The sequence below is a fragment of the Gopherus evgoodei genome, unplaced genomic scaffold, assembly GCF_007399415.2.
Source record: "Gopherus evgoodei ecotype Sinaloan lineage unplaced genomic scaffold, rGopEvg1_v1.p scaffold_40_arrow_ctg1, whole genome shotgun sequence".
In the NCBI taxonomy this organism is placed as follows: domain Eukaryota; kingdom Metazoa; phylum Chordata; order Testudines; family Testudinidae; genus Gopherus; species Gopherus evgoodei.
The window spans coordinates 173775-197703 of record NW_022060061.1 but is presented as its reverse complement, the minus strand read 5'-3'; the positions used below and the strand labels follow the sequence as shown (position 1 = coordinate 197703).

At 62.9% G+C, this 23929-nt stretch overlaps 1 protein-coding gene across 3 annotated transcripts; it reads left to right on the top strand.

The window, feature by feature from the left end:
- The first annotated feature begins 3554 nt into the window (after window positions 1-3554).
- On the top strand, window positions 3555-22832 carry S1PR2 (sphingosine-1-phosphate receptor 2). 3 transcript variants are annotated; one of them, XM_030546100.1, is made up of 2 exons: window positions 3555-3603; window positions 20984-22832. In XM_030546100.1, the coding sequence occupies exon 2, from the start codon at window positions 21024-21026 to the stop codon at window positions 22125-22127; it is 1104 nt and encodes a 367-aa protein (XP_030401960.1). In that variant the 5' UTR covers window positions 3555-3603; window positions 20984-21023; the 3' UTR covers window positions 22128-22832. The 3 variants fall into 3 exon arrangements, with proteins under 3 accessions (XP_030401960.1, XP_030401959.1, XP_030401958.1); XM_030546099.1 differs by lacking the exon at window positions 3555-3603 and adding an exon at window positions 12775-12829; XM_030546098.1 differs by lacking the exon at window positions 3555-3603 and adding an exon at window positions 20651-20880.
- The last annotated feature ends 1097 nt before the right edge of the window (window positions 22833-23929 follow it).

The following is a 23929-nucleotide window of genomic DNA, read 5'->3' as shown; positions in this document are numbered from 1 at the left end:
GCCCAGACTCTGATTGAGATCCAGGCCCCACTGCTCCAGGTGCCACCCAGATGGGGAATGAGGCAGCCCCTGCCCCAAATTGCTCCTGATGTGACTAGCCGAGGCGTTATTATCCCATTGTACAGGAGACACAGGGAGTTTGGGGCAGAGCTGGGAATTGAGTCCTGGTCTCCAGTGGGCCAGCCCAGGCCCTCTCCCTGCTCTCTGCACTCCCTCATACCTACCAGCCCCACAGCAACCCAGACTCTACTGGGACATGGACACAGAGGCGCCTAGCGAGGGGAAAAGCAGCCAGGGCATGGACCCAGATGTCTGTCGCTGGCTCCTGGCAGGAATCCTCTGCCTGGGGATTTCCCCTGCCATGCGGGCGTGGGCTGAGGCGGGGGGCAGGGGGCTCTGGGCCTGCCTCCCGACCCTGGGGAAGTGTTAGGGCAGGTTTCTCCATCCCGCTTGGTGAGGTGCCGACCCTGATGCCAGGCTCTGTCCCCCATCGTGGGTGGCGATGGGCTCTTGCCCCCCAGGGAAAGGGCTGGGGCTCCGTCTGGTCCATGTTAGGGGCCTGGGGGCCCATAGACGTCCCTTGCTGGCAGCAGGGGGGTCCGGCCCGGCCAGAGTGTGGAGCAGCCCAGCAGGAGAGTCATTGGTACCCAGCCGCGCCAGGGACTTTCTGTCCCCCTCTTGGCTGATTGAAGGCACATGTGCTGACCTGGCAGCCACGGCAGTTTTCCCCGCCCCCCACCCCCGATCCCTCTGCCAGATGCCTGGGAAGCCCTGGCTGCAGTTTCAGACACAAAAGCCCCTTCGGTTCCAGCCCCCCTCCCTCCAGGCCAGGGCTGCCAAGGCAGTGAGAGAGTGAGTGGGTGCAGGGTTAACCCTTCCCTGCCACAGCAGACAGACGGATGGACAAGCCAGGAGGGAGACGGGCTCCCTATGGCTGAACAGGTCACCTCAGACCCCCTGGGGGGCTCTAACACCCCACGGACGCTCTCTGGGGTTTCTGCGCCTCCCTCCCTGCTGTGAGCCCAGGCGGAGAAACCTGCCAGGGAGAGTTACGGGGGTTCCCGTCCCAGCCAGGCTGGGGGCCAAGAGGCTGATATCCCAAACAGAGCCGAGGGCAGCGGCTGATGCAAAGGGAGGTGGGGGGGGGCACAGACCCCACAGCAAAGCAGGGTCCTGGATAACACCAGATATGGCAGGCTCAGGCCTCTGGGCCAGCAGAACAGGAACAGCTGACACCCCCAGGAGAGTCCCATGGGGGGGCGAGACGGGGGCCAGGGGCAGCTCCCGAGCTGAGCCAGTCTAGGCTTCCCGTGTTACTAACGGATAACCCCCCACGAACCCTGGGATGGGGCCCGGCCTCACCCGGCCTCAGGAGAGCCCAGACCGGCGCTTTGGAAGGATGGATCCCAACTCCCAGAGGAACGGCTCCGACAGGCCCAAGGGAGATGCCTGCGCCCCAGTGACTGGGGGTGGACAGAGGCCCGACTTGTACCCCTGTAGCTCCCATTGGTTCCCTGCCCGCGGGAGCTGGGCATGTGCCCAGGGAACTCACCCTGCCCAGCTCTCTCAGCCCCTGGGGCAGAGTCAGACCCCAGGCCCTGAGCTCCCCTGGGCAGAGCTGCCTTTCCCAGCTGCTGGGGACAGAGCCAGGAGGTGGGAGGCAGGTCCCTTCCCAGCAGGTTACCCTCCCCCCAGCCCCTTCAACGGGTGCATCGCACCCACCCATTATCAGAGCCCGGGCCATGCCACGGGCTGCCAAGCTGGCTCGGTGCCCACTGCTCCATCGGGCGCCCTGGCAGGGTTCACAGAAAATCCTGCTGCAATTTTCCAGCCCAGCAGCTGTGGGCGATGGCGTCATGGAGGACGCAACGTCTCGGTGACGTTCTGCTTCCCCCGCGATCAAGCCCCCGGAACCCACATCTCATTTCTAGGTTCAAAGCCAGAGACACCGAACGCCGGGGAACGGCTTCAGCAGCCTCCTACGGCCAAGCCTTTCCCTCGTGCCTTTTCTTCCCGCCACACCGACTCCGCACGGCCACGAAACCCACGTCGCCCCCAGGTGCTGTAAGGTCGGTTGTAAATCTCCCATAAAGCTCCCCCACCCCCACCCGCCTCCAAACTCTCTGCTCCCTGGCTCCAAAGCTTCAGTATCCTGGGCAGGGAACATTTATTTCCACTGATTTAGCCACCCCCAGGCAGCATTATTATCATTTGTACACGTTGCACCAAGACGTCTTAACCGAGACCAGGGCCCGTCGTGCCAGGCCCTGCCCAGATCCTGGCAGAGATCAGGGCCCCTCATGCCAGGTGCTGCCCAGAGCCCCACTGAGATCAAGGCCCCGTCGCTGCCCAGACTGAGATCAGGGCCCCGTCACGCCGGGCGCTGCCCAGACCCCGGCCGAGATCAGGGCCCCATCGGGCCAGGCGCTGCCCAGACCCCAGCTGAGATCAGGGCCCCGTCATGCCAGGCCCTGCTCAGACCCCGGCCGAGATTAGGGCCCCGTCATGCCAGGCCCTGCTCAGACCCCGGCTGAGATCAGGGCCCCGTCGCACCGGGCGCTGCCCAGACTGAGATCAGGGCACCGTTATGCCAGGTCCTGCTCAGACCCCGGCCGAGATCAGGGCCCCATCGGGCCAGGCCCTGCCCAGACCCCGGCCGAGATCAGGGCCCCATCGGGCCAGGAGCTGCCCAGACCCCAGCTGAGATCAGGGCCCCGTCGTGCCAGGCCCTGCCCAGACCCCGGCCGAGATCAGGGCCCCGTCGTGCCGGGCGCTGCCCAGACCCCAGCCAAGATCAGGGCCCCGTCATGCCAGGTCCTGCCCAGACCCCGGCCGAGATCTGGGCCCCATCAGGCCAGGCCCTGCCCAGACCCCAGCTGAGATCAGGGCCCCGTCGTGCCAGGCCCTGCCCAGACCCCAGCCAAGATCAGGGCCCCGTCATGCCAGGTCCTGCCCAGACCCCGGCCGAGATCTGGGCCCCATCGGGCCAGGAGCTGCCCAGACCCCGGCTGAGATCAGGGCCCCATCGCGCTGGGCGCTGCCCAGACCCCAACCGAGACTGGGGCCCCATCGAGCCAGGAGCTGCCCAGACCCCAGCTGAGATCAGGGCCCTGTCATGCCAGGCCCTGCCCAGACCCCGGCCGAGATCAGGGCCCCATCGCGCTGGGCAGTGCCCAGACCCCAACCGAGACTGGGGCCCCATCGGGCCAGGAGCTGCCCAGACCCTGGCCGAGATCAGGGCCCCGGGCCCTGCCCAGACCCAGCGAGAGGTGCCCCCGTCGGGGGAGTTCACAGCCCGAACACAGGGGCAGGGACCCATCCCCTTCTGCAGACAGGGCGATGCAGCGGGCAGGGACTCGGGGATTCCCCCCTCGCTTCCCCGGCGCGGCGGAACCCAGGTGTCCGGGCTCCCTCGGCCCCGCTCAGTCAACCAATGAGCCCCTGCGTGGGGCGGGGGTCCCGGCCCGGGGCGGTCCCTGCCCGGGCCCCCGCCTCCGGGGGAGCGGGGCGATGCGGCTCCGCCCCCGCCGCACGTGTCACAAGCGGCGGAGGAGCCGGACCCGGACCGAGCGGAGCCCAGGATCGTGGCAGGACCCGCAGCCGGTAAGGGACCCGCTGCTCCGGGCGGCTCGGCGCTGGGCGGGCGCCCCTTGTCCGCCCCCTCCCCGCGGCTGACCCGCCCCCAGCCGCTCTGCCGGTTACTGTCCCTTCTGCGGGAGTCTGGGGGCCCACGGGTGGGATGTACAGCCCCGAGCACCCTGCTCCCTGCCTGGGGCTCCCGGGAGCCAGACAGGGCCGGGGCCTGTTTCCAGATCCTGGGTGTGAACTTGGCCCAAGTCCAGGCCTGGGTGTCCCGCCTCTGCCCTGGCCCCGGGACCTCCCCAGAGGTGGCTGACTTTGTGGGGGGGCAGAGGAGGGGAGTCCCGTGCCAAGGTGTGGGGCTCGGTGCAGTGGTTGCAGGGTGGCTGCCTGGTGGGCACAAAGCTGGGGGGGAAGGACTTGTCTGAGGGACAATGCAGGTGCCCCCCTGGGACTGTGTGGGCCCATGTTAACACGCACACGTGTGTTCTACGCTTATCCGGCCCTGTGTGTCAGGTCCCGACTGGGCAGCGACCCCTCACTGTCGGTAGTGGCGGGCACGTTTTCAGGGTTCTGGGGGTACGCAGCGGGGTTCAGGGCAGGGCTTATAAACCCTCGCAGAGATTGGGGGGACGTGATCTCGTGTCACACACACACGCCACCTCTGCCACCGGGCCCCGTTAGCGTGTGGTCCCTCAGGCATGAACTGGGCACCAGACATGGCCTCAGTTTCCCCAGTCAGGGGCGGAGGGACTCTGCTGTCTGGGATGTGCCTGTTTGGCAGGGACCTTATTCAGCTGGGGACCCAGAGTTACACCCACGGGGTGACCCCCTGGGAGCTGTGCTGCCCGGATGCCTCACCAGGTACCTGGGGCCGCACAGTCTGTCCCCTGCATTAACAGCTCAGCAGGAGGCGCTCTCCTACAGACCCCTCCCTGCCCTCTGTCCTGCCCCCCCTGCCCTCCTCGGGCTCTGCTGGGCCCAGAGCGTGGCTCTGAGCTCTCTCTCCTGGCCCCTCTGGCTGCAGAGGGCTAAGGGCTGGATCAGAGGCTTTTCCATTCGCTGCCTTGGCCTCTGGGGCAGGTCCGTTGGGAAAGTTGCAGGTGGGCCAGTTCCAGCCCCCGTCAACTGCAACAGGGCAAGAAACCCCCCCGGGGCCTAAGGCAGCGAGTTGGGGCCCTCTTGGACTGGGGGGTGCCCCAGCCGAGCCCCAGCCTGGCTGGGACTTTCTGGGGCGCTGAGTGCCAGGTTCCTCCCACAGGTGTCCAATGTGGCGCAGCCCCCATGTAGAGACGGGCCCAACAGGACCACCAGCCGAGCGGGGGGGGTCTCTGCACGGGAGCATCAGCGCAGGACGGAACCTGGAACAGCTGGTCCTGCTGGGAATAGAGTGGGGGGGGCATTGCTGGGGAGGCTCCGCAATAGGTTGGGGGGCGTGGAAAGGGTTGCTGGGGTGGCGCAGAAGGGGTTGCCAGGGGGAAGGGGTGCGGAAAGTGTTGCCAGGGGGCATGGAAGGGGTTGCCGGGGGGGCAAAGGGGTTGCCAGGGGGGAAGGGGTGCAGAAGAGGTTGCTGGGGGGGGCGGGGAAGGGGTTGCTGGGGGGGAAGGGGTGCGGAAGAGGTTGCCGGGGGGTGCAGAAGAGGTTACTGGGGGTGCAGAGAAGGGGTTGCCGAGGGGGAAAGGGTGCGGAAGAGGTTGCCGGGAGGGCACAGAAGGGATTGCCGAGGGGGAAGGGGTGCGGAAGGGGTTGCCGGGAGGGCACAGAAGGGATTGCCGAGGGGGAAGGGGTGCGGAAGGGGTTGCCGGGGGGGCACAGAAGGGATTGCCGGGGGAGAAGCGGTGAAGAAGGCGTTGCCGGGGGGGGTGCTGAAGGGGTTGCCGGGGGGGAAGGGGTGCGGAAGGGGTTGCTGGGGGGGCACAGAGGGGATTGCCGGGGGGGAAGGGGTGCGGAAGGGGTTGCCGGGAGGGCACAGAAGGGATTGCCGGGGGGGAAGGGGTGCGGAAGGGGTTGCTGGGGGGGCACAGAGGGGATTGCCGGGGGGGAAGCAGTGAAGAAGGGGTTGCCGGGGGGGAAGCGGTTAAGAAGGGGTTGCTGGGGGGGGAAAGGGGTGCGGAAGAGGTTGCCGGGGGGGAAGGGGTGAGGAAGGGGTTGCCGGGGGGGCACAGAAGGGGTTGCCGGGGGGGAAGGGGTGAGGAAGGGGTTGCCGGGGGGCACAGAAGGGGTTGCCGGGGGGGAAGGGGTGAGGAAGGGGTTGCCGGGGGGGGCACAGAAGGGGTTGCCGGGGGGGAAGCAGTGAAGAAGGGGTTGCCGGGTGGGTGCAGAAGTGGTTGCCGGGGGGGAAGCGGTGAAGAAGGGGTTGCTGGGGGGTGTTGCCACGTGTGTTGCTGGGGCTCAGCCTTTGGGGCTGAGCAAATCCCCTGCTTGCCCCGAAGCTCTGTGCTGGGGCCTCTGTCAGGCCACACCCAGCTTGGGGCGCTCAGCACACGGGATCGGGGTGAGGGTCCTGGCCCCCGGGGGGGGCCCCGGAGGAGGGGCGGGGGCTCTGCTTACTTAGGATTCTCTGCGTTCCCCCCCCCCCGGTGATGGGGCCCCGTGTTCTCAGCAAGGCCTAATGGATGGTCTGAGCAGACCCCCCCCAGCTCCAAGGCTCCCCCCACCCTCGCGCCCCTGAGCCTTTCCAGCAGGGTGAAGTCACCCTCCCCCGGCGCCCCCCCCCCAGCAGCACAGGAAGCCCCTTCACGCCAATCGGCTCGGTAACAACGCTGCCCTTCAGCGCTCACGGGGGCGGCCGAGCACGGAGGGGGGTGAATGGGGCTCAGGGGCAGGGCGAAGCTGGTTAACGTGGGGATCGATGCTGCAGTCTGGCCGGCTCGGCCCCGGGGCTACTCGCTCGAGGGGCTGGCCCCGATCCAGCCCCATTTGTGGGACGAGCTGAGGGGCCTCAGACCAGGGCCTAGAGACGAAAGTGGATCAAATGCCCTTGATCTGGCCCCCTGAGCAGAGAGCCACAGAGACTGGGCTGCTTGGGGTGGGGGCTGGGCCTGTTCTCTGTCCCTCGGCTTGGAGGCCCCCCCCCAGGCTTGCAGGGACCCACCTGGCTGGTGTGGGGCTCGGCCTGGGCTCCCTGCTTCCAGCTGCCCACTACCGGCATTAGCGCAGGGGCTGGCGCAGGGCAGCGTTTGGGGGCTGCTCGCACGGGTCTCTGGGCTGGTGAACTGGGCACAGTCCTTCCCTGCTGCCCCCCCTCGGCCCCCTTCGTTCACATCACCCGCTTGGCCTGCCACGCGCCCTCTCGGGGGCCACGGCTCTGGGCTGGCCCCTCGAGCTGTGCCGTGTCCAGGCGACGGCTGTGGCACCCTTGTGCTGCTGCCCGTCCGTTCGCTCACGGCGGCCACAGCTGGGCTGGCATGGCCACTCACAGGGGCTGCGTGACCCGCTGCGTCCCCACAGGGCCCTGACCCAAGCCAGGGCTGGGGGAAGGGCAGCAGTGGGGACAGAGGAGGAGCCGAAGGGAGCACCCAGCTCTGAACAGGACCCGCCCGGGTTGGGAGTTGTGCGATGGACAGCTGATGGCAGAGATGGCGCTGGGGCGTCGGAGGGCAGGCCCGGTCGCCAACCAGGTCATGGGCAGAGCCAGGCCGGCCCCGAGCAGCTTGGCACAAGGCTCCTTCCCCTGCAGGGTTGCCCCTCACAGCTCCGTCCCCAGTGCGTTTGCCTACCAGGGGGGATTTGCTGTGCTGGGCCCAAGCACCTAGCAGCCGGAGCCCTGAGCAGCAGGAGACGGGCTGCGAATGGGAGCTGCCACTGCCCCGGGGCAGGCAGGGAAGAGCAGTGGGAGGCTGGGCACCGGCACCCGTCCGTCCTGGGGCAGCCGGATGCTCTCGCTGTAATCACAGGCCCAGCACACAGGCTGCCTTTGTTGCTTGGGGTTAATGGTGTAATTCCCCTGCCTGGGGGGATGCAGGGGAGGGAGGAGCATCCGCTGTCAGATCTCCCCATGCTCCCTGTCCGAGGGGCCCTCGATCTGTCCCGCATCGGGGCCTTCATTTTCCAGGGGAGCGCTCTGGGCATCGGCTCGTCTCCCGGCCCCCGCTGGCTGGGAGTGTCAAGGGAACTAGATGGAAATATGAAAAGAGTCGCCCAAGGAATCTGTGCGTGCGTGTGTGTGTGACGGTGTGTGGGCTGTGCACACGCATGGCTCTGCGTGCATGGGCTGTGGCAGAGTGTGAGCGCACAGCTCGGTGAGCCCACCATGTCTGTATTTTATGGACGTGTGTCTGCACATGTGGGTGTGTGTATGTCTCTCTGGGTGTGCGTGTTAGTGCCTCAGTGTGCTGCCTGGCAGTGTGTGCAGGCCGGGCTCTGCATGTGCCCACGGGGGCTGCTGTTACACGTGGGTGCGTTGGCCCATCGCTGACACTCACCCGGCTCCCCGGGCCAGGCTGCAGGGCCCGCTCTGCTAGGGCAGTTTCCTCACCCATCCTGTCCCATCCCCTCTGCACACGAGTTGTGCAAGAGAGTAACGGCCACCACAACAGTTAGAGCAACACCCGGCCGGTCAGGTCTCCCCAGGTCACACTCCCTGGCTGTCGCACACTTGTGTGCTCCTGCACACTCCTTTCTCAGGGACACTCCGGCTGGCACAGCCCTTCCTCCCCCCGTGCTCACACTCACAGGCTGACACACTCCTGTGCTCCTTGACACACTTGCATTCCCTCACCCCCTTCCCCCTGTCCCCCCCACCTCGGTGACTCACCAGCCCCAAAGCCCGGGGCTGGGACGTGCCTGGATCAGACTCTGGTTCCCCCAGGCGCCCAGTTGGGAGATGATTCCCAGCCAGGTGCCCCCAGCGCGGCAGGAACCTGGCAGCTCACAAAGCCTCCCGCACCACATGAGTCACTGCAGACGCCCGACTGTGTGTGTGCGTGACTCTGTGTGTGCACGTGTGTGCGTGCGATTGTCTGCACACATCTGGGCACCAGCTCCCCAGCCATCCGGCATCTCCATCCCCACGGCACCTTGGGTGTCACTCCGGGGCGCAGCTACCGGGCAGCCCCTTCGCGTTCCCCCGGACGGTTGGGCGTCTCCTGGTGGTGGGGCAGATTCCGGGTTAGGCCATGTTGATTCTAGTCTTACAGCTTGGATTTGTAAGTGAAGAGCTGCCAGAGCGTGAGTGTATGGTGCGGGGGGGGGGGCAGTCCTGGGCTAGCAGGGGCTGTGGGTCAGGAGTGAGGGGCACCGGCAGAGCTGGGGGGAGCCCAGGGCTGGCCTGGCAGGGGCTGCAGGTCGGGAGTGAGGAGCACCTGCCTGTCACTGTGAAACCTTCGTCGTCCCAAGCCCCGTGATCCCCGTGAGCGGGGAGGCCGCTGGCTGAGACTTCTCAGCTAAGTTGCTCCCAAGCCCCTTCCTGCCCCGTCCGGCTCCGGAGAAGCTAAGGCCCCAGGGAAGGGCCCTGGACCCGCTTAGAGCGTTCTGTGGAGCCAGCCAGTCTCCCCGAGAGACCTGGGGGAGGCTCTTGTCTGGGCCGAGATGTTTCCTTCCCTGCTATGGAAACCCCGAGCGAGGGCAGGGCCCTGCCTGGCAGTGCCAGCTCCCGGCTCTGGCCTGGCCTGCAGCTGCAGAGGGGCCTCGCTGACTGCCCTGGCGGGTCCCTGATGCCTGGACCCAGCCAGGTAGGACAGGCCCTTCCCTTCTTGCCTGCCCGTCTCTGAGTCTGGCTGCTGCTGGCGATGCTGGGAGCCCAGAGACCCCGGTGATGGGCTGGGATGCCCCAGGTGCCATGGGGAGGGCTCCTGCAGCTGCGGGGAGGTAATCCCCCCCCAGCATTGTGCTTATCTCTGGGAATAGGGGGCTGGTGGATAAACAACAGAGCTGGGCTCTGCACGTCCCCCATGGGGGGGCACTGGGTCACTTGCACACTTGTGCAGACACACCCACATGTGCATACCATGCATACCCTCAGGCATGCACACTCACGTGCACACACATGGATAGGTATTCTTGCCACTGGGCTTGCACACTCACAGACTCTCAGACGTGTCACACACGCGTGTTACACAAGGCTGCTTTCGCAGGGCTGGCTGGGAGCTGAGCAGCATTTCCCTGAGCCGGGGTGGGGGAGGCATTTTTTGGGCAGACCACGATGTGCTGCCCCTGCCTGTGACCCATGTTACCGCCTTGGCCTTCCCCAGGATCCGCCGGCAAAGCCCAGAGAGGGATGGTTTCGTCCCCCCAGCGCCATGTCTTGGTTCCCGGTTGCTGCTGGCTTCCCAGACACGGAGAGACCCCCTCACACCCTGGACCTGCCAGCCTGCCCCACTGATGCCCGCTGCCAGGGCTGTGGTTTTGTGAAACACCAGGGCCTGGGGGTGTCTGCCCCAGAGAGCTTGGCCGGGGGGCCCCCACCCCAGCCCCATGCTCAGCACCCACAGAGCCAAGACATTATAGTGATTTCGATACGCAAATCCCCCTCTTTGCACAGACTGTGCCGGGAGCCTGATCCTGCCCCCGGGCCCAGCACCGCCCTGCCCCCCGTCTGCTTAAACCTTGGGTTAAGTTCGTTAAGCGAGCCGCTCATCAGGAGCTGATCCAATTTGCGCTGTGGCTGAGTCGCTGCCTGGGCCGGGAAGAAGGGCCCCCTGGGTGTGAGAGGCTGGGCCGGCATGACCCCTTCGCTGGGTGCCTCGCGGTGCCTGGCCTGGCCTCAGTCCCGAGCCCTTGGGATTAAGGCTAAAGCAGACCAAAGATAGCCCCTAAAGCCGTGTGGGTCGGGCACGCAGGGGGGCTGCACCGAGACACCAAGCCGTCTCTTCACAAGCTCCGGTGCTCCCTGGGCATGGTCTGCACAGGGCTGAGTCAGGGGAGCCCCCACATCTGGGAAATACCCCCCTCCTCAGGCCCCACATCCAGCAACCACCTGGAGACCTGAGGGGCTGGCTCCTGGGCCAACTCGCATCCACTGAAGCTGGGGAGGGGGGATACTGAGCCACGCCCTGAGTGCACCCCCCAGCCTGTCTCGCCTGCTCCGTTGTGTCTCATCCTAACGCAAGCTCTCGGGGGCAGGAGCTGTCCTGTGTCTGCCCCGGCCAAAGCCTGTCCCCCCCTGCTGTGCTGGGCACCTGCGGGGCAGGAGACATCCCAAGTATCAGGGTCGCCATGTTAGGCTGAACCCACAAAAACAACGAGGAGTCCGGTGGCACCTTAAAGACAAACAGGTTTGTTTGGGCAGAAGCTTTCATGGGTAAAACACCTCCCAAGTGCTCCGTTAGCTTTAGGAGATATCCCTGGCTGCAGAGCTTGCCAGGGGGCACAGGATCACTGTGCTGGGCTCTGCCCTTCACTCCTGTCCAGAGCAGAAGCAGGGTGACAGAGGCTTTAGCGCCCTTGCCTGGGACCCGAGTGAGCTCCCCCGCAGCCTCCCTGTGTGATTGGGGGCCAGGCCCACCTCACGGGGCCTCCCAGCTGCCCAGCGGGGCTAACAGCCAGCCTGGCACACAGGCTTGCAGCCTCAGGAAACGGGGGCAGATGGATGGATGGATGGATGGAAAGGGCAGTTCTGGATTATTACAGCCAGGCCCCTGGCGCAAGGCGCTGCACATGTATTTGTGATGAGGAGATGGTCCTGGTATGTTCACAGCACACAGAGAAAGGAGAGGGAAATCTGCATGTTCAGGATAGGAGGTTGCAGTGTAACACAACTTTATTGCTTTGAATTCAGAACAAGGACATGCAAGAATCCAGGCCAGTGAGAGAGAAAACAGGCTGCTCCCTAGGGAGCTCGGCCCCACGCCCCCACCTAGCTGTAGGCGAGCTCTTCTCAGGCTGACTGTGTTCTGCAGCCCCATAGCCTGCAAGGAGGACCAGCAACCCTGCCTCCCTCCCTGCCCCCTGCAAAAGGGATAGTGGGCAATTGAAGCATGGTCCAGGGGGTACCCTAGGTCTCTGCCCTGGAGAACCTGCAATTGGCTGTGAAAGCAGGATGCTGGCACGGGGCGTCTAGATGCTGCCAGGTGCACACAGGTACAGCTGCTAACAGCATGCCGGTGCCAGGGCACCTTTCGCACCAGGGCAGCAGGGAATCACCCCACAGCCCGAGCCTCTCCCATTGGGGGGTTCCCTTTCTCTCCTGCCCCAGGGATCCCCCGGTGGCGCTGCATCCCTGACAACACCCCCTCCCCCCACTGGGCGCCTGGCCAGTCTGTCATTGCCTCCAAGGGAGAATTTGCCTCTGTATTTCCTGTAAGGCTCCTCTCCCCACCCCCCATCTGACAGCTGGGCAGTGGGGGCGGGGGGCGGTGTGTGCTCCCCCACTACTCCTGGCCGGGGGAAGGTTGGCCCCTGGAGGAGAGGGGGCTCTGGGAGGGGGAAGGGCAGGGTCACTGAAGAAAGGGGGATGCTGGTGTTCTGGGGGGGGTCGTGGGGGGTGCCGAGGGGTCCTCCCCAGAGCTGCCAGGGTTTTGCATACTCACCCAGCTATGCAAATCATGGAGTGAGGCCGTTTGTATAGATTTGGGTAATTGAAGCTTGTGGCATTCCAGGCAGGGGGGACGACGCGGGGGGGGGGCACTGGAGCATGTCGGTGGTGTGGGGAGAGGGGCAGACCAGGAATGTTGGGTGCAGGCTACTGGGGACCCTAGTGCGGCAGGGGAACCTGAGTTGCAGGTTAAGAGGGTGCAGGTATTTCTGGGGGCCAGAGTGTGTCTGGGGGTTTGGCTGGAGCTGGAGTATGGGGCCCCAGGAGGGGGGAGGGGTGCTGGAAGGGGGCCAGTGGGTGCAGGAGGTGTCTGGGGAGTGTGGGGAGGTTGGGGGTTGCAGGAGGTGTCTGGGGGTCAGTGGGTCCTGGAGGGGTCGGTGGGGTCAGAGGTGCTGGGATAGCTGGGACGGGGGTCAGGGGATCCTGGGGGGCCGGGGTGCTGGAAGGCAGTCAGGGTTAGGGAGGGTCGGGGGGTGCTGGGGTCTCTGGGGGGACAGGGTGCTGGAAGGGGGGTGCTGGGGTCCTTGGGGGGCAGCCTGGCGGGATCCTGGGCTGATCTCGGCCCCCCGCCCCCACTGATTTTGGCAGCCCCGCCCGCCGAGCGGCCGCGCCCCGCGCAGACGGGGCAGGGCAGGGCAGGCTGGGTTCGCCCCGCTGCGCGCTCGGGGCCGGGACGGAGCTGGGCGCGGAGCCGGGTCCCCCGAGGCCCGGCCGGGCGGCCGGCGGGAGGGACCCGGACCCGGGGCAGGACCCGGGGCAGGAGCGCGGCGCCCCAGCGTGAGTAGCCGGGAGAGCGCGGCGGGGAGCGGCCGGAGCCAGGCGCGCTGCGGGGCCGGGGTGCGCGCTGGGGTGAGCGGGGCGCGCTGCCAGGGGGCCTGTGGGGCTGTCGGAGGGGACAGGGGGCCCCGGGCCGGGGGGCTGGATGGCTCTGTGGGGCGGGGAATGGGGCAGGGACGCCCCAGGCTAGGGGGCTGGATGGCTCCGTGGGGCGGGAATGAGGCAGGGACGCCCCAGGCCGGGGGGCCGGCTGGCTCCGTGGGGCGGGGAATGGGGCAGGGACGCCTCAGGCTGGGGGCCTGGATGGCTCCGTGGGGCGGGGAATGAGGCAGGGAGGCCCCAGGCCGGGGGTCCGGCTGGCTCCGTGGGGCGGGGGACGCCCCAGGCTGGGGGGCCGGCTGGCTCCGTGGGGCGGGGAATGGGGCAGGGACACCCTAGGCTGGGGGGCCGGCTGGCTCCGTGGGGTGGGGTATGGGGCCGGGACGCCCCGGGTTGGGGGGCTGTCTGGCTGGCTCTGTGGGATGGGGAATGGGGCAGGGACACCCCAGGCCGGGGAGCCGGCTGGCTCCGTGGGGTGGGGAATGGGGCAGGGATGCCCCAGGCCAGGGGGCTGGATGGCTCCGTGGGGCGGGGAATGGGGCAGGGACGCCCTAGGCTGGGAGGCTGGCTGGCTCCGTGGGGTGGGGTATGGGGCAGGGACACCCTAGGCTGGGGAGCTGGCTGGCTCCGTGGGGTGGGGAATGGGGCAGGGACACCCTAGGCTGGGGGGCTGGCTGGATCTGTGGGGTAGGGAATGGGGTGGAGCAAGGCCTGGAGAATTGTAGCCCAGAGCTGTTCCCGTCTGGCCATTCGCTGGGTGTTGTGTGAAGCGAGTTTGCCGGGTCTCAGCCTGTGGTTCCCCTGCAGCAGGTGCCCCCCCCATGTCCCCATGGCCATTCCTGCAGCGGGGATGCAGGGGACTGAACAGCCTCCCCCCACCCCAATGTATCTTTGGGCTGGGGCTAGGGATGGGACTGTACCAGTTCTGGGGCGTGCAGGCAAAACTGCCCCCTCACCAGTGTCAAATCCAAGTCAGGGACCTGCTGCATCCAGCCCGTGACCATGTGCTCTGCCCGTGCAGCCCTGGGGGAGAACAGCCCCCACCTGGGTCACCTGTAACCTCCTGGGGCGAATCCCCCCTGCCAGGTTTTCCCAAACCCTCAGGGCTCATTGGCCTTAATGCTGGTTAGGGGGCTGCCAACATCCCCCCCTTCCCTGAGGGGCAGGGCTGTGGGGAGGCTGAGAACACAGGTGAGTCTCTCCTGGTCCTGCATCTAGGCTTCCCCTCCACCCAGTGCCCCCTCCTGGCCTCTGCCCAGCCCACTCCCCAGCAGAGCCCTCTGAGGCCTGCAGAAGGAGCTGGAACCACAGCCCACAGAGCAGGAGCTGCTCACAGGCCAGTCCCTGGGCTCCCACTGGGTTCCTTCCCCAGGACAGCGTTGTACCCCCCAGGCTGCCCTGGCAGAGCTCCCCACAGGGCACTGGGGTCCGGCATGGGAAGCCCCTCTCCATGTGGGCCTCTCATGTGGGGGGAATGGCTGGGCTGGTGCCTGATTGTGGGGGGCACTGGCAGAGAGGAATGTGAGACCTGGACTGGCTCAGGGCAGAGGGGACCATGGTGACAGGGAGTCTATGGCAGAGACGGGAAAAGAACCCAGGAGTCCTGGGTCCCAGCGCCCCCCCAGCCTCCCTCCTTCGTGGTTTTGCTTGAGTGCAGGGCATTAAAAAGTGCAGCTATTATTACCTGGTTCAGGATTTTGTTCTGAGTCATCTCTGTCCTGTGGTAGACCAGGCCATGCAACTCCCCCGGCAGTGCCAGGCGCTGTATCCTGCGGCGTGGGGGAGAAGTGCTTCACAGCATCCGCTCCAGCCCAGACTGAGACTGATGGTAACTGTTGATAGTGGGAGGGGGGTTTTCTGGTTCTGTGCTGCGGGGTTCAGGGCCTATAAATCCTGGGAAACCCGCGTTGCCTCTGGGCCCCCCATTGGACCGGGTGTGGCTGAACCCAAGGAGCTGAAGGGGAAGGGGGTAAACAGACCAGACTTTCTGGGTCCCACCCACCAGCTGAGAGCCACTGGACTGCTGAGGAGGAGGAAAGTCTTGGGGAAGGAGAACACTCAGCTGGAGCTGTGGGACATGAGCCCAGGTGGCATGTGGTGGTGTCCTCTCGCACCAAGGACACCCCTCCAGCAAGACATGCAGACGGTGCTGGGGAGGAGCTGGTGGTCATGGTACACGGAGGTCTCAGTGACCTAGGGGAGGACAGGAGAGAGGTCCGGGAGGCCTTTTGGGAAAGGAGGAGCCTGAACAGGCAGGATGGGCTCCACCTAAACCAAACCGGAACCAGGTGGGTGGCCTGGAAAATCAAAAAGGTTGTGGAGGAGTTTTTAAAGGAAGCCGGGGGAAAGCCGACAGGCGCAGAGCAGCTCATGGCTCAGACAGCCATCCCTTAGGGGAGGATCCTCTAGGTCCGAGTAATGAGCAGCAGGCAGGAGGAGAAGAGAAACAGTCAAACGAAAACCAGCCCCATTCAGCTACATCCGTGAAGGCAGACACCAAAATATTGACACATTTTATAGGTGCTTGTGTACAAGTGCTGGAACTCTAAATAAAGGCATCACTGACTCTAGGTGGAACCCGGATAATCAGTGGGACATGGGAACTCCAGGTACAAATAGGAATGACAGAGCAGGCTCCATGTCTAGCTGGCAGCCGGTTTCAAGCCGAGCCCAAGGGTCGGTACTGGGGTCGGTTTTGTTCAATATCTTCATTAATGATTTGGATGATGGGATGGATTGCACCCTCCGCAAGCTAGTGGATGACACTAAGCTGGGGGAGAGGTAGATACGCTGGAGGGTAGGGATAGGGTCCAGAGTGCCCTAGACAAAGTGGAGGATTGAGCCAAAAGAAATCTGATGAGGTTCAACAAGGACAAGTACAGAGTCCTGCACTTAGGAAGGAAGAATCCCATGCACTGCTGCAGACTAGGGGTCAAATGGCTAAGCAACAGTTCTGCAGAAAAGGACCTGGGGGTTACAGTGGATGAGAAGCTGGATATGAGTCCACAGTGTCCCCTTGTTGCCAAGAAGGCTAACGGCATTTTGGGCTGTATAAGTAGGAGCATTGCCAGCAGATCGAGGGATGTGATCATTCCCCTCTATTTGACATTGGTGAGGCCACATCTGGAGTCCTGTGTCCAGTTCTGGGCCCCGCACCACAAGAAGGATGTGGAAAAATTGGAAAGAGTCCAGCGGAGGGCAACAAAAATGATTAGGGGGCTGGAGCACATGACTTATGAGGAGAGGCTGATGGAACTGGGATTGTTTAGTCTGCAGAAGAGAAGAATGAGGGGGAATTTGATAGCTGCTTTCAACTACCCGAAAGGGGGTTCCAAAGAGGATGGATCTAGACTGTTCTCAGTGGTAGCAGATGACAGAACAAGGAGCAATGGTCTCAAGTTGCAGTGGGGGAGGTTTAGGTTGGATATTAGGAAAAACTATTTCACTAGGAGGGTGGTGAAGCACTGGAATGGGTTCCCTAGGGAGGTGGTGGAATCTCCTTCCTTAGAGGTTTTTAAGGCCCAGCTTGACAAAGCCCTGGCTGGGATGATTTAGTTGGGGTTGGTCCTGCTTTGAGCAGGGGGTTGGACTAGGTGACCTCCTGAGGTCCCTTCCAGCCCTGGTATTCCATGATTCCATGTGTGACTCTCTCTGTGAGTGAAAGCATAGAGTGAAATATAGTAAAAATCTGAAATGACTCTAATGGGCCCATAGAACCTCTCTGGATAGAAATTCCCTGCTTGAATAAGAAGAGTCTAGCAGTAGGGATATACAGCCGACCACCTGGCCCGCATGGTGGCGGCGATTGTGAAATGCCAGGGAGAGAAGAGAGGCTACAGAAACAGAAAACTCAATAATAACGAGGGATTTCAGCCATCCCCACATGGACTGGGAACGTCACCTCGGGATGGGAGGCAGAGAGAACATTTCTAGACCCCATTAATGACGGCTTCTTGGAGCAGCTCGTCCTGGAGCCCGCAAGGGGAGCGGCAATTCTTGATTTAGGCCTAAGTGGTGCACTGGATCTGGCCCAAGAGGTGAACGTAGCTGAACTGCTCGGTAATAGCAACCAGGATGTAATTAAATTTAACATCTTGCAGGGGGGGAAATACCAAAAAAGCCACCGCAGTAGCATTTGACTTCAAAAAGGGGAGCTACACAAAAATGAAGGAGCCAGTTAAAGGGAAATTGAAAGGAAAAGTCACAGAGTAAAATGCCTGCAAGCTGCATGGACACGTCTTTTAAGGACACCACAATAGAGGCACAAACGAGAGAGAGACCAGATAAAAAAATAGTCAGGGGACCAAGTAAATGCCACTACGGCTAAACAACAGAGTAGAAGAGGCAGTTAGAGGCAAAGCAGCATCCTTCAACAATTGGACGTCAAACCCCCCCCCCCCCCGAGGAAAATAGAAAGGAGCATGAGCTCAGGCGAGTCAGGAAGCATAATCAGGCCAAGAAAGAATTTGAAGAGCAGCTAGCAAAAGACACAGAAACCGACAGCAATTTTTAAAAGTATGTTAGCAGCAGGAAGCTGCCAAACAGTCAGTGTGGCCACTGGGTGATGAAGGTGCTAAAGGAGTCCCTGAGGAAGCCAGGCACTTGCGGAGAAACGACATGAATTCTTTGATGGGTCTTCGCTGCAGAGGGTGTGAGGGAGACTCAGACGTCGTCGGAGCCATTCGGTGTAGGTGACAGATCTGAGGAACTGTTCCCGACTGAGGTGTCAGTAGAGGAGCTGAGTTGAAACAGCTTGATACACTAAATAGTAATAAGTCACCAGGACCAGAAGGAACATACGAATGGCCAGACTGGGTCAGACCAAAGGTCCATCCAGCCCAGTGTCCTGTCTGCCAACAGTGGCCAATGTCAGGTGCCCCAGAGGGAGTGAACCTAACAGGAAATCATCCAGTGACCCATTCCCTGTCGCCCATTCCCAGCTGCTGGCAAACAGAGGCCGGGGACACCCTCCCTGCCCAGCCCGGCTAATAGCCATCGATGGACCTGTCCTCCAAGAATCTATCTAGCTCCCTGCTGAACCCTGTTATAGCACTGGCCCAGGGTATCACCGTGATGGAACATATCACATTATTCACCTGCACATCTACCAATGTGATATGTGCCAGCAATGCCCCTCTGCCATGTGCATTGGCCAGACTGGACAGTCTCTACGCAAAAGAATAAATGGACAGAAATCTGACATCAGGAATCATAACACTCAAAAACCAGTGGGAGACATTTCAACCTCTCTGGCCACTCAGTGACAGGCCTGAAGGTGGCAATTTTGCAACAGAAAAGCTTCAGAAACAGACTCCAGTGAGAAACTGCTTAACTTGAATTGATTTGCAAATTAGATACAATTAACTCGGGCTTGACTGGGGACTGGGAACGGCTGAGTCATGACACTACTTGAATCTTTTTCCATATGATAACGATCTTTACACCTCGTCAGCTGTCTGTGATTGAGCGTCTTGATTATCACCACTAATGTTTTTTTCCTGCTGATAACAGGTCATCTTAATTAGTGTGTGTGTGTGTGTGTGTGTGTGTGTAAGCTTTCGTGGGCTACAGCCCACTTCCTCAGGTGCCTGGAGTGGACCATCCAGTAGCAGGTATCAATGCACAGCACATGAACAGATGGGAGTTAGTGTGTGTGTGTGTGTGTGTGTGTGTGTGTGTGTGTGTGTGTGTGTGTGTGTGTGTGTGTGTGTGTGTGTGTGTGTGTGTGTGTGTGTGTGTGTGTGAGAGAAAGCTTTCGTTGGCTACAGCCCACTTCCTCAGGTGCCTGGAGTCCAGTAGCAGGTATCAATGCACAGCACACGAACAGATGGGAGTTAGTGTGTGTGTGTGTGTAAGCTTTCGTGGGCTACAGCCCACTTCCTCAGGTGCCTGGAGTGGACCATCCAGTAGCAGGTATCAATGCACAGCACACGAACAGATGGGAGTTGCCTTACGAAGGGGGGGGTCAGTGCTAACGAGGTGGATGTGACCCATTCCCCACAGTTGACGGAAAGGGGTGAATCTCAACAGAGGGAAATGACTTTTTGTAGTGCTTGTGAGGCCAATTCTACCATGGAATTGAATTGCACCATAACAAGTTATTTTCTCTCTGTTGACTGGGACTGTTCAGCTTGGAACAGGGAGAGCGAAGGGGGATCTGACTGAGGTCTATAAAATCATGTCTGGAGTGGAGAAGGGGAAGAAGGGCATGTTGTTTACCCCTTCTCATAACACCCAGTGAAATTAATGGGCAGCGGGTTTCAAACAAACACAAGGAAGTATTTCTTCACACAGCGCCCAGCCAACCTGTGGAACTTGCTGCCAGGGGGTGTTGTGAAGGCCAAAAGTATCACTGGGTTCAAAGAAACGTATTAATTACGTTCCTGGAGGAGAGGGCCATCAACGACTGGCAGCCAGGCTGGGCAGGGACGCAACCCAATGCTCTGGATGTCCCCAGCCTCTGTTTGCCAGAAGCCGGGACTGGACAACAGGGGCTGGATCACTCGATAATTGCCCTGTTCTGTTCATTCCCTCTGGGGCACCTGGCACCAGCTCTGCTCAGAGACAGGACGCTGAGCTAGATGGACCCTGGATCTGACCCTGTCTAGTTACTGGGGCTGGCTGGGACCGGGACGGGAGAGCTGAGAGTTACCTGAGCCAGGAGGGGGGTGGGGCCAGGTGACACTTTTGCCCGGGAAACTGGACAAAGGGAGGGGAGGAGCTGGGGGGAGAGGCTAGAGGGGGTTTTGCTTTCAGTTTTGGGCTGCATGGTGAAATGCAGGGAACCCCAAAGCTGGGTCTAAGCTCCTTCCCCCCCCAGAGGGACCTGGCTGGGGTGTCCTGGTTGTACCTACAAGCCCTGCCGGGGACTGTGTTCCTGTCGGCTAATAAACCTTCTGTGTTACTGGCTGGCTGAGAGTCCCGGGGAATTGCAAGGAAGTGGGGGGTGCGGGGCCCTGACTCCCCCACACTCCGTGAGTCTGACAATGGGCTCTGCCCAGACCTCAGCCGAGATCTGGGCCCCATTGTGCTGGGTGCTGCCCAGACCCACGGGCAGAGATGACTCCTGCCCTCAAGAGCTCACAGTCGAAGTAGATGGGGGGTGGGGAAGAGGTTCAGAGAGGGGCAGGGACCTGCTCAAGGTCAGTGGTGGAGCTGGGACTAGAACCCAGGTGTCCTGACTCCCAGCCCATCCCCCCTCCCCTGCCTGCTGCGCTCTGGACGAGGGAGGAAAGGCTCCTCCCGTCACTGGGTCACCAGCCCAGCTCTGCTGCCGGTTGACCCCAGCTGAGAACCTGGCCCCTTATGGGAAGGGAGCAGCGGGGCGTGCGACCAGCCGAGTGTCACCGGAGGGGGGTGCACAGCTCCATCATCGCCCCCCCTTGTGCTGCAGCTGCCTGAGGCTGCCAGGAGGCAGGGCCGAGTGTACGGAGCGCAGAGCTGGCTGCTAGATGTGCGCTGGATGGGGAGTCCCTGCTGGGGGGACGGGACCCGTGCTGGGACAGGAAGCTCCGGTAGCAAAGGCAAACAGGCATGCTGCGGGGGCGATGGGACTGTTGTTCCGGTTCCAGCTGAGGGCCGCCTGTGAGAAGACGCACCGTGGCTGGGGGGGAGAACGGTGCCTGGTCCCTTGTGAGCCGGGCATGGGAGAGCCGGGAGCCGTGGGGGTGAGACAAAGGGGGAATGCACTGGATGTGGGGGAAGGAAACTCGTGCTACCCAGTGGGCTGTTAACCTGCAGGACTTGCCTCCACAGAGTGACGTTACTTGGGCGAGTGACTCGTGAGTTTAGATAGGTGAAGTGTTCCTGTGCCTCCTTTCCCCGGCTGGCACCGCCGGCAGTGCAGGACGGACGGACGGACAAGGGAGGTGGAAAGAGATGGACGGTACAATGGATGGGGAGGAGGAGGCATACAGGAGGGTCGGATGGATGGAAGAGGACAGCCAATGGGGGTCAGTCTTTCCCCCGTTCTTGCTCTCTGCTCCATCCATTGTCTCAGAGCCGCTTTGCCCCCCACCCGAGTCAGCTCTGACCCTTCTCTGCCTTTGCCCGCAGGTGCACCTGCCCCCAGTGACGATGCCATGGCCTGCGCCCCATGACGCCGAGCTCCGGGCGGCACTGTGACAGGGGCAGCCCGTGGGCAGCCATGGGGAGCATCTACAAGGATTACTTCAACCCGCAGAAGATCCGGGAGCACTACAACTACACCAAGGAGCTGACGGAGAAGCGGCAGACCCCGGGGCGTGATGCCGTCTCCATCGCCATCGTCATCCTGTGCTGTCTCATCGTGCTGGAGAACCTGCTAGTCCTGGTCTCCGTCTACCGTAACAAGAAGTTCCACTCGGCCATGTTCATCTTCATCGGCAACTTGGCCTTCTCCGACCTGCTGGCCGGCTTGGCTTTCATGGCCAACGTCCTGCTCTCGGGCCAGTACACGTTCAGCCTGACACCGGTGCAGTGGTTCGTGCGGGAGGGCACGGCCTTTGCCACGCTGGCGGCCTCGGTCCTCAGCCTGCTGGCCATCGCCATTGAACGGCACGTGGCCATCACTAAGGTGAAGGTGTACAGCAGCGACAAGAACTGCCGCATGGTGCTGCTGATCGGGGCCTGCTGGGTGATCTCGGTGGCCATCGGGGGGCTGCCCATCATGGGCTGGAACTGCATGGGCCTCCTGGAGGACTGCTCCACCGTCCTGCCCCTCTACTCCAAGCGCTACATCCTCTTCGTCGTCACCGTCTTCACCGCCATCCTGCTGTCCATCGTGCTGCTGTACGGCCACATCTACTGCATCGTCCGCTCCAGCCACGCTGAGATCGCCAGCGTGCAGACCCTGGCCCTGCTCAAGACGGTCACCATCGTCCTGGGGGCCTTCATCATCTGCTGGCTGCCGGCCTTCATCATCCTCCTGCTGGACACCTCGTGCGCCATCAAGGCCTGCCCCATCCTCTACAAGGCGGACTATTTCTTTGGCTTCGCCGCCCTCAACTCGGCCATCAACCCTGTGATCTACACACTGCGTAGCAAGGACATGCGGAAGGAGTTCCTGCGGGTGCTGTGCTGCTGGGGCATGGCGGGGCGCGGCAAGCCGGCCGAGCGCTGCATGGTGCCCCTCCGCAGCTCCAGCTCCCTGGAGCGCTGCACCCAGAAGCAAGACCTGCCCACCTCGCCCATCCTGCGGGAATGCACCACCTCGGTGTGAGGCGCCATAGGTACAGCGGGCGCTGATTGGTACGAAGGGACCCGGCCCGGAGCCGGCTCTCCCGAAGGCGTCTCTGCCGGCGGGGCAAGGAGGGCGGGGACTTTCCAGTTACTGACAATCTGGTTTGTGTGATCCCGTCTTCCCGAGCGCCACCCACTCCTGCTGGGATCCTGCCTGCTCCCAGCACGGCCTCACCCAACCCACGCGGCCATGCTCACCTGGCGCGCGCCTGGGGGCTGGGCGGAGGCTGCCTGGCTCCATGCACGCTGGCCCAGGGGCCTTTCCGGCGGATGCCCTGCCCTGCTGGGAGCTCAGCTCCGCCCTGGTCTGCCTGCGGGTGAACTGCCAGCTGCCCTGCTGGGATGGAGGGGGCTGGCAGTGACGGGCTAGCTGCACCAAGCCCGGCCCAGGGGGCGCGGAGGGGATCTGGGCACAGTCAGGGCCAAGCCCTCACTGCATATATTTTCCCTCACCAGCTGGTAGCATCAAGGCACCAGGAGCCCCCCGCATGGCGCCCGGCCCTGGCTCATGCAGTGAGCAGTCGCTGTCGGGCAGGATGAACTGGGGGCTGCGCAGGGAACGGAGCAAGAACCCTCTAGGGGCCCACGTCTGGTTAGAGTGAGTGTGTGTGTGTGGCTGGCTGGCTGGCTGTACGGTGCAGTGTGTGTGTGTGTGTGTGTGTGTGTGGCTGTGCAGTGCACTGTCTGTGTGTAGGCAGTGTATGTGCGGTGCACAGTGTGTGTGTCTGTGTGTCTGGCTGTGCGGTGCAGTTGGGATGTGCAGGCAGTGTGTGTGTGTCTGGCTGTGCAGTGCAGTTGGGGTGTGTTGCTCTCACCCGCCCCCTGCTAGGCCTGGCCCAGGACAGGTTTCTGCTCCGCCTGGCCTAGGGGCACAGGCCTTTGCCGGCTCAGGGGCTTCGCTGGGTGCCCTTGCTGGGGCGGAGGGGGGCGCTGGGCGGGCACGTCCCCTGCCTGGCTGGGAGAATGAGTCACAGCCTGATGTGCAGCGACGTGTCCGTGCGGCACGGGGGGTGGGGGAGCGGGGTTATGAATGGGAATGGAAGGTGGGTGTGGGAATGGCAGCCCTACCCAGCACATGGGGGGGGTGTGTGCAGGGGGTGTTAAGGTTTTGTTTTAAAATAACCCGTTGCCCCTGCCCTGTCCCAGGCACAGCCTGTGCCCCAACCCCCTCCGGACGTGGTGCAGGCAGGGACCTGGTCAGTGTGTGTGTGGTGGGCAGCCCTGTGTCCCGGCGTGTGCCCACCAGGACGCTGAGCGGGTCCCCCAGGACCTGGGCCCATCTACGGCAACCAGATGGCCCAATTTTATAGGTACAGTCCCAATATTTGGGGCTTTCTCTTATCATAGAATCTCAGGGTTGGAAGGGACCTCGGGAGGTATCTAGTCCAATCCCCTGCTCAAAGGGGGATGAAGCCCCTGACAGAATTTTACCCCAGTTCCCTAAGTGGCCCCCTCAAGGATTGAGCTCCCAACCCTGGGTTTAGCAGGCCAGTGCTCAAATCTCTGAGCTATCCCTCCCCCCCATATAGCCTTATATAGGCTCCTATTACCCCCCACCCGCTGTCCTGGGTTTTCACACTTGCTGTCCGGTCAGCCTAGGCCCGTCCCCCAGGGCCGCTGGAACCGTTTGTGCAGTGGGGGGCTGAGAGCCCCCCTGCCCCCCATTCCAGCACCTCTGGCTGTTCGCTTCTCCGGCCTCGGGGTGCTCCAGCCGTGGGGGCCCAGTGTCACGTGAGCGCATTGGTAGGAGCTGGGGCCACCCGCGCGGCACAGGGTCAAGAC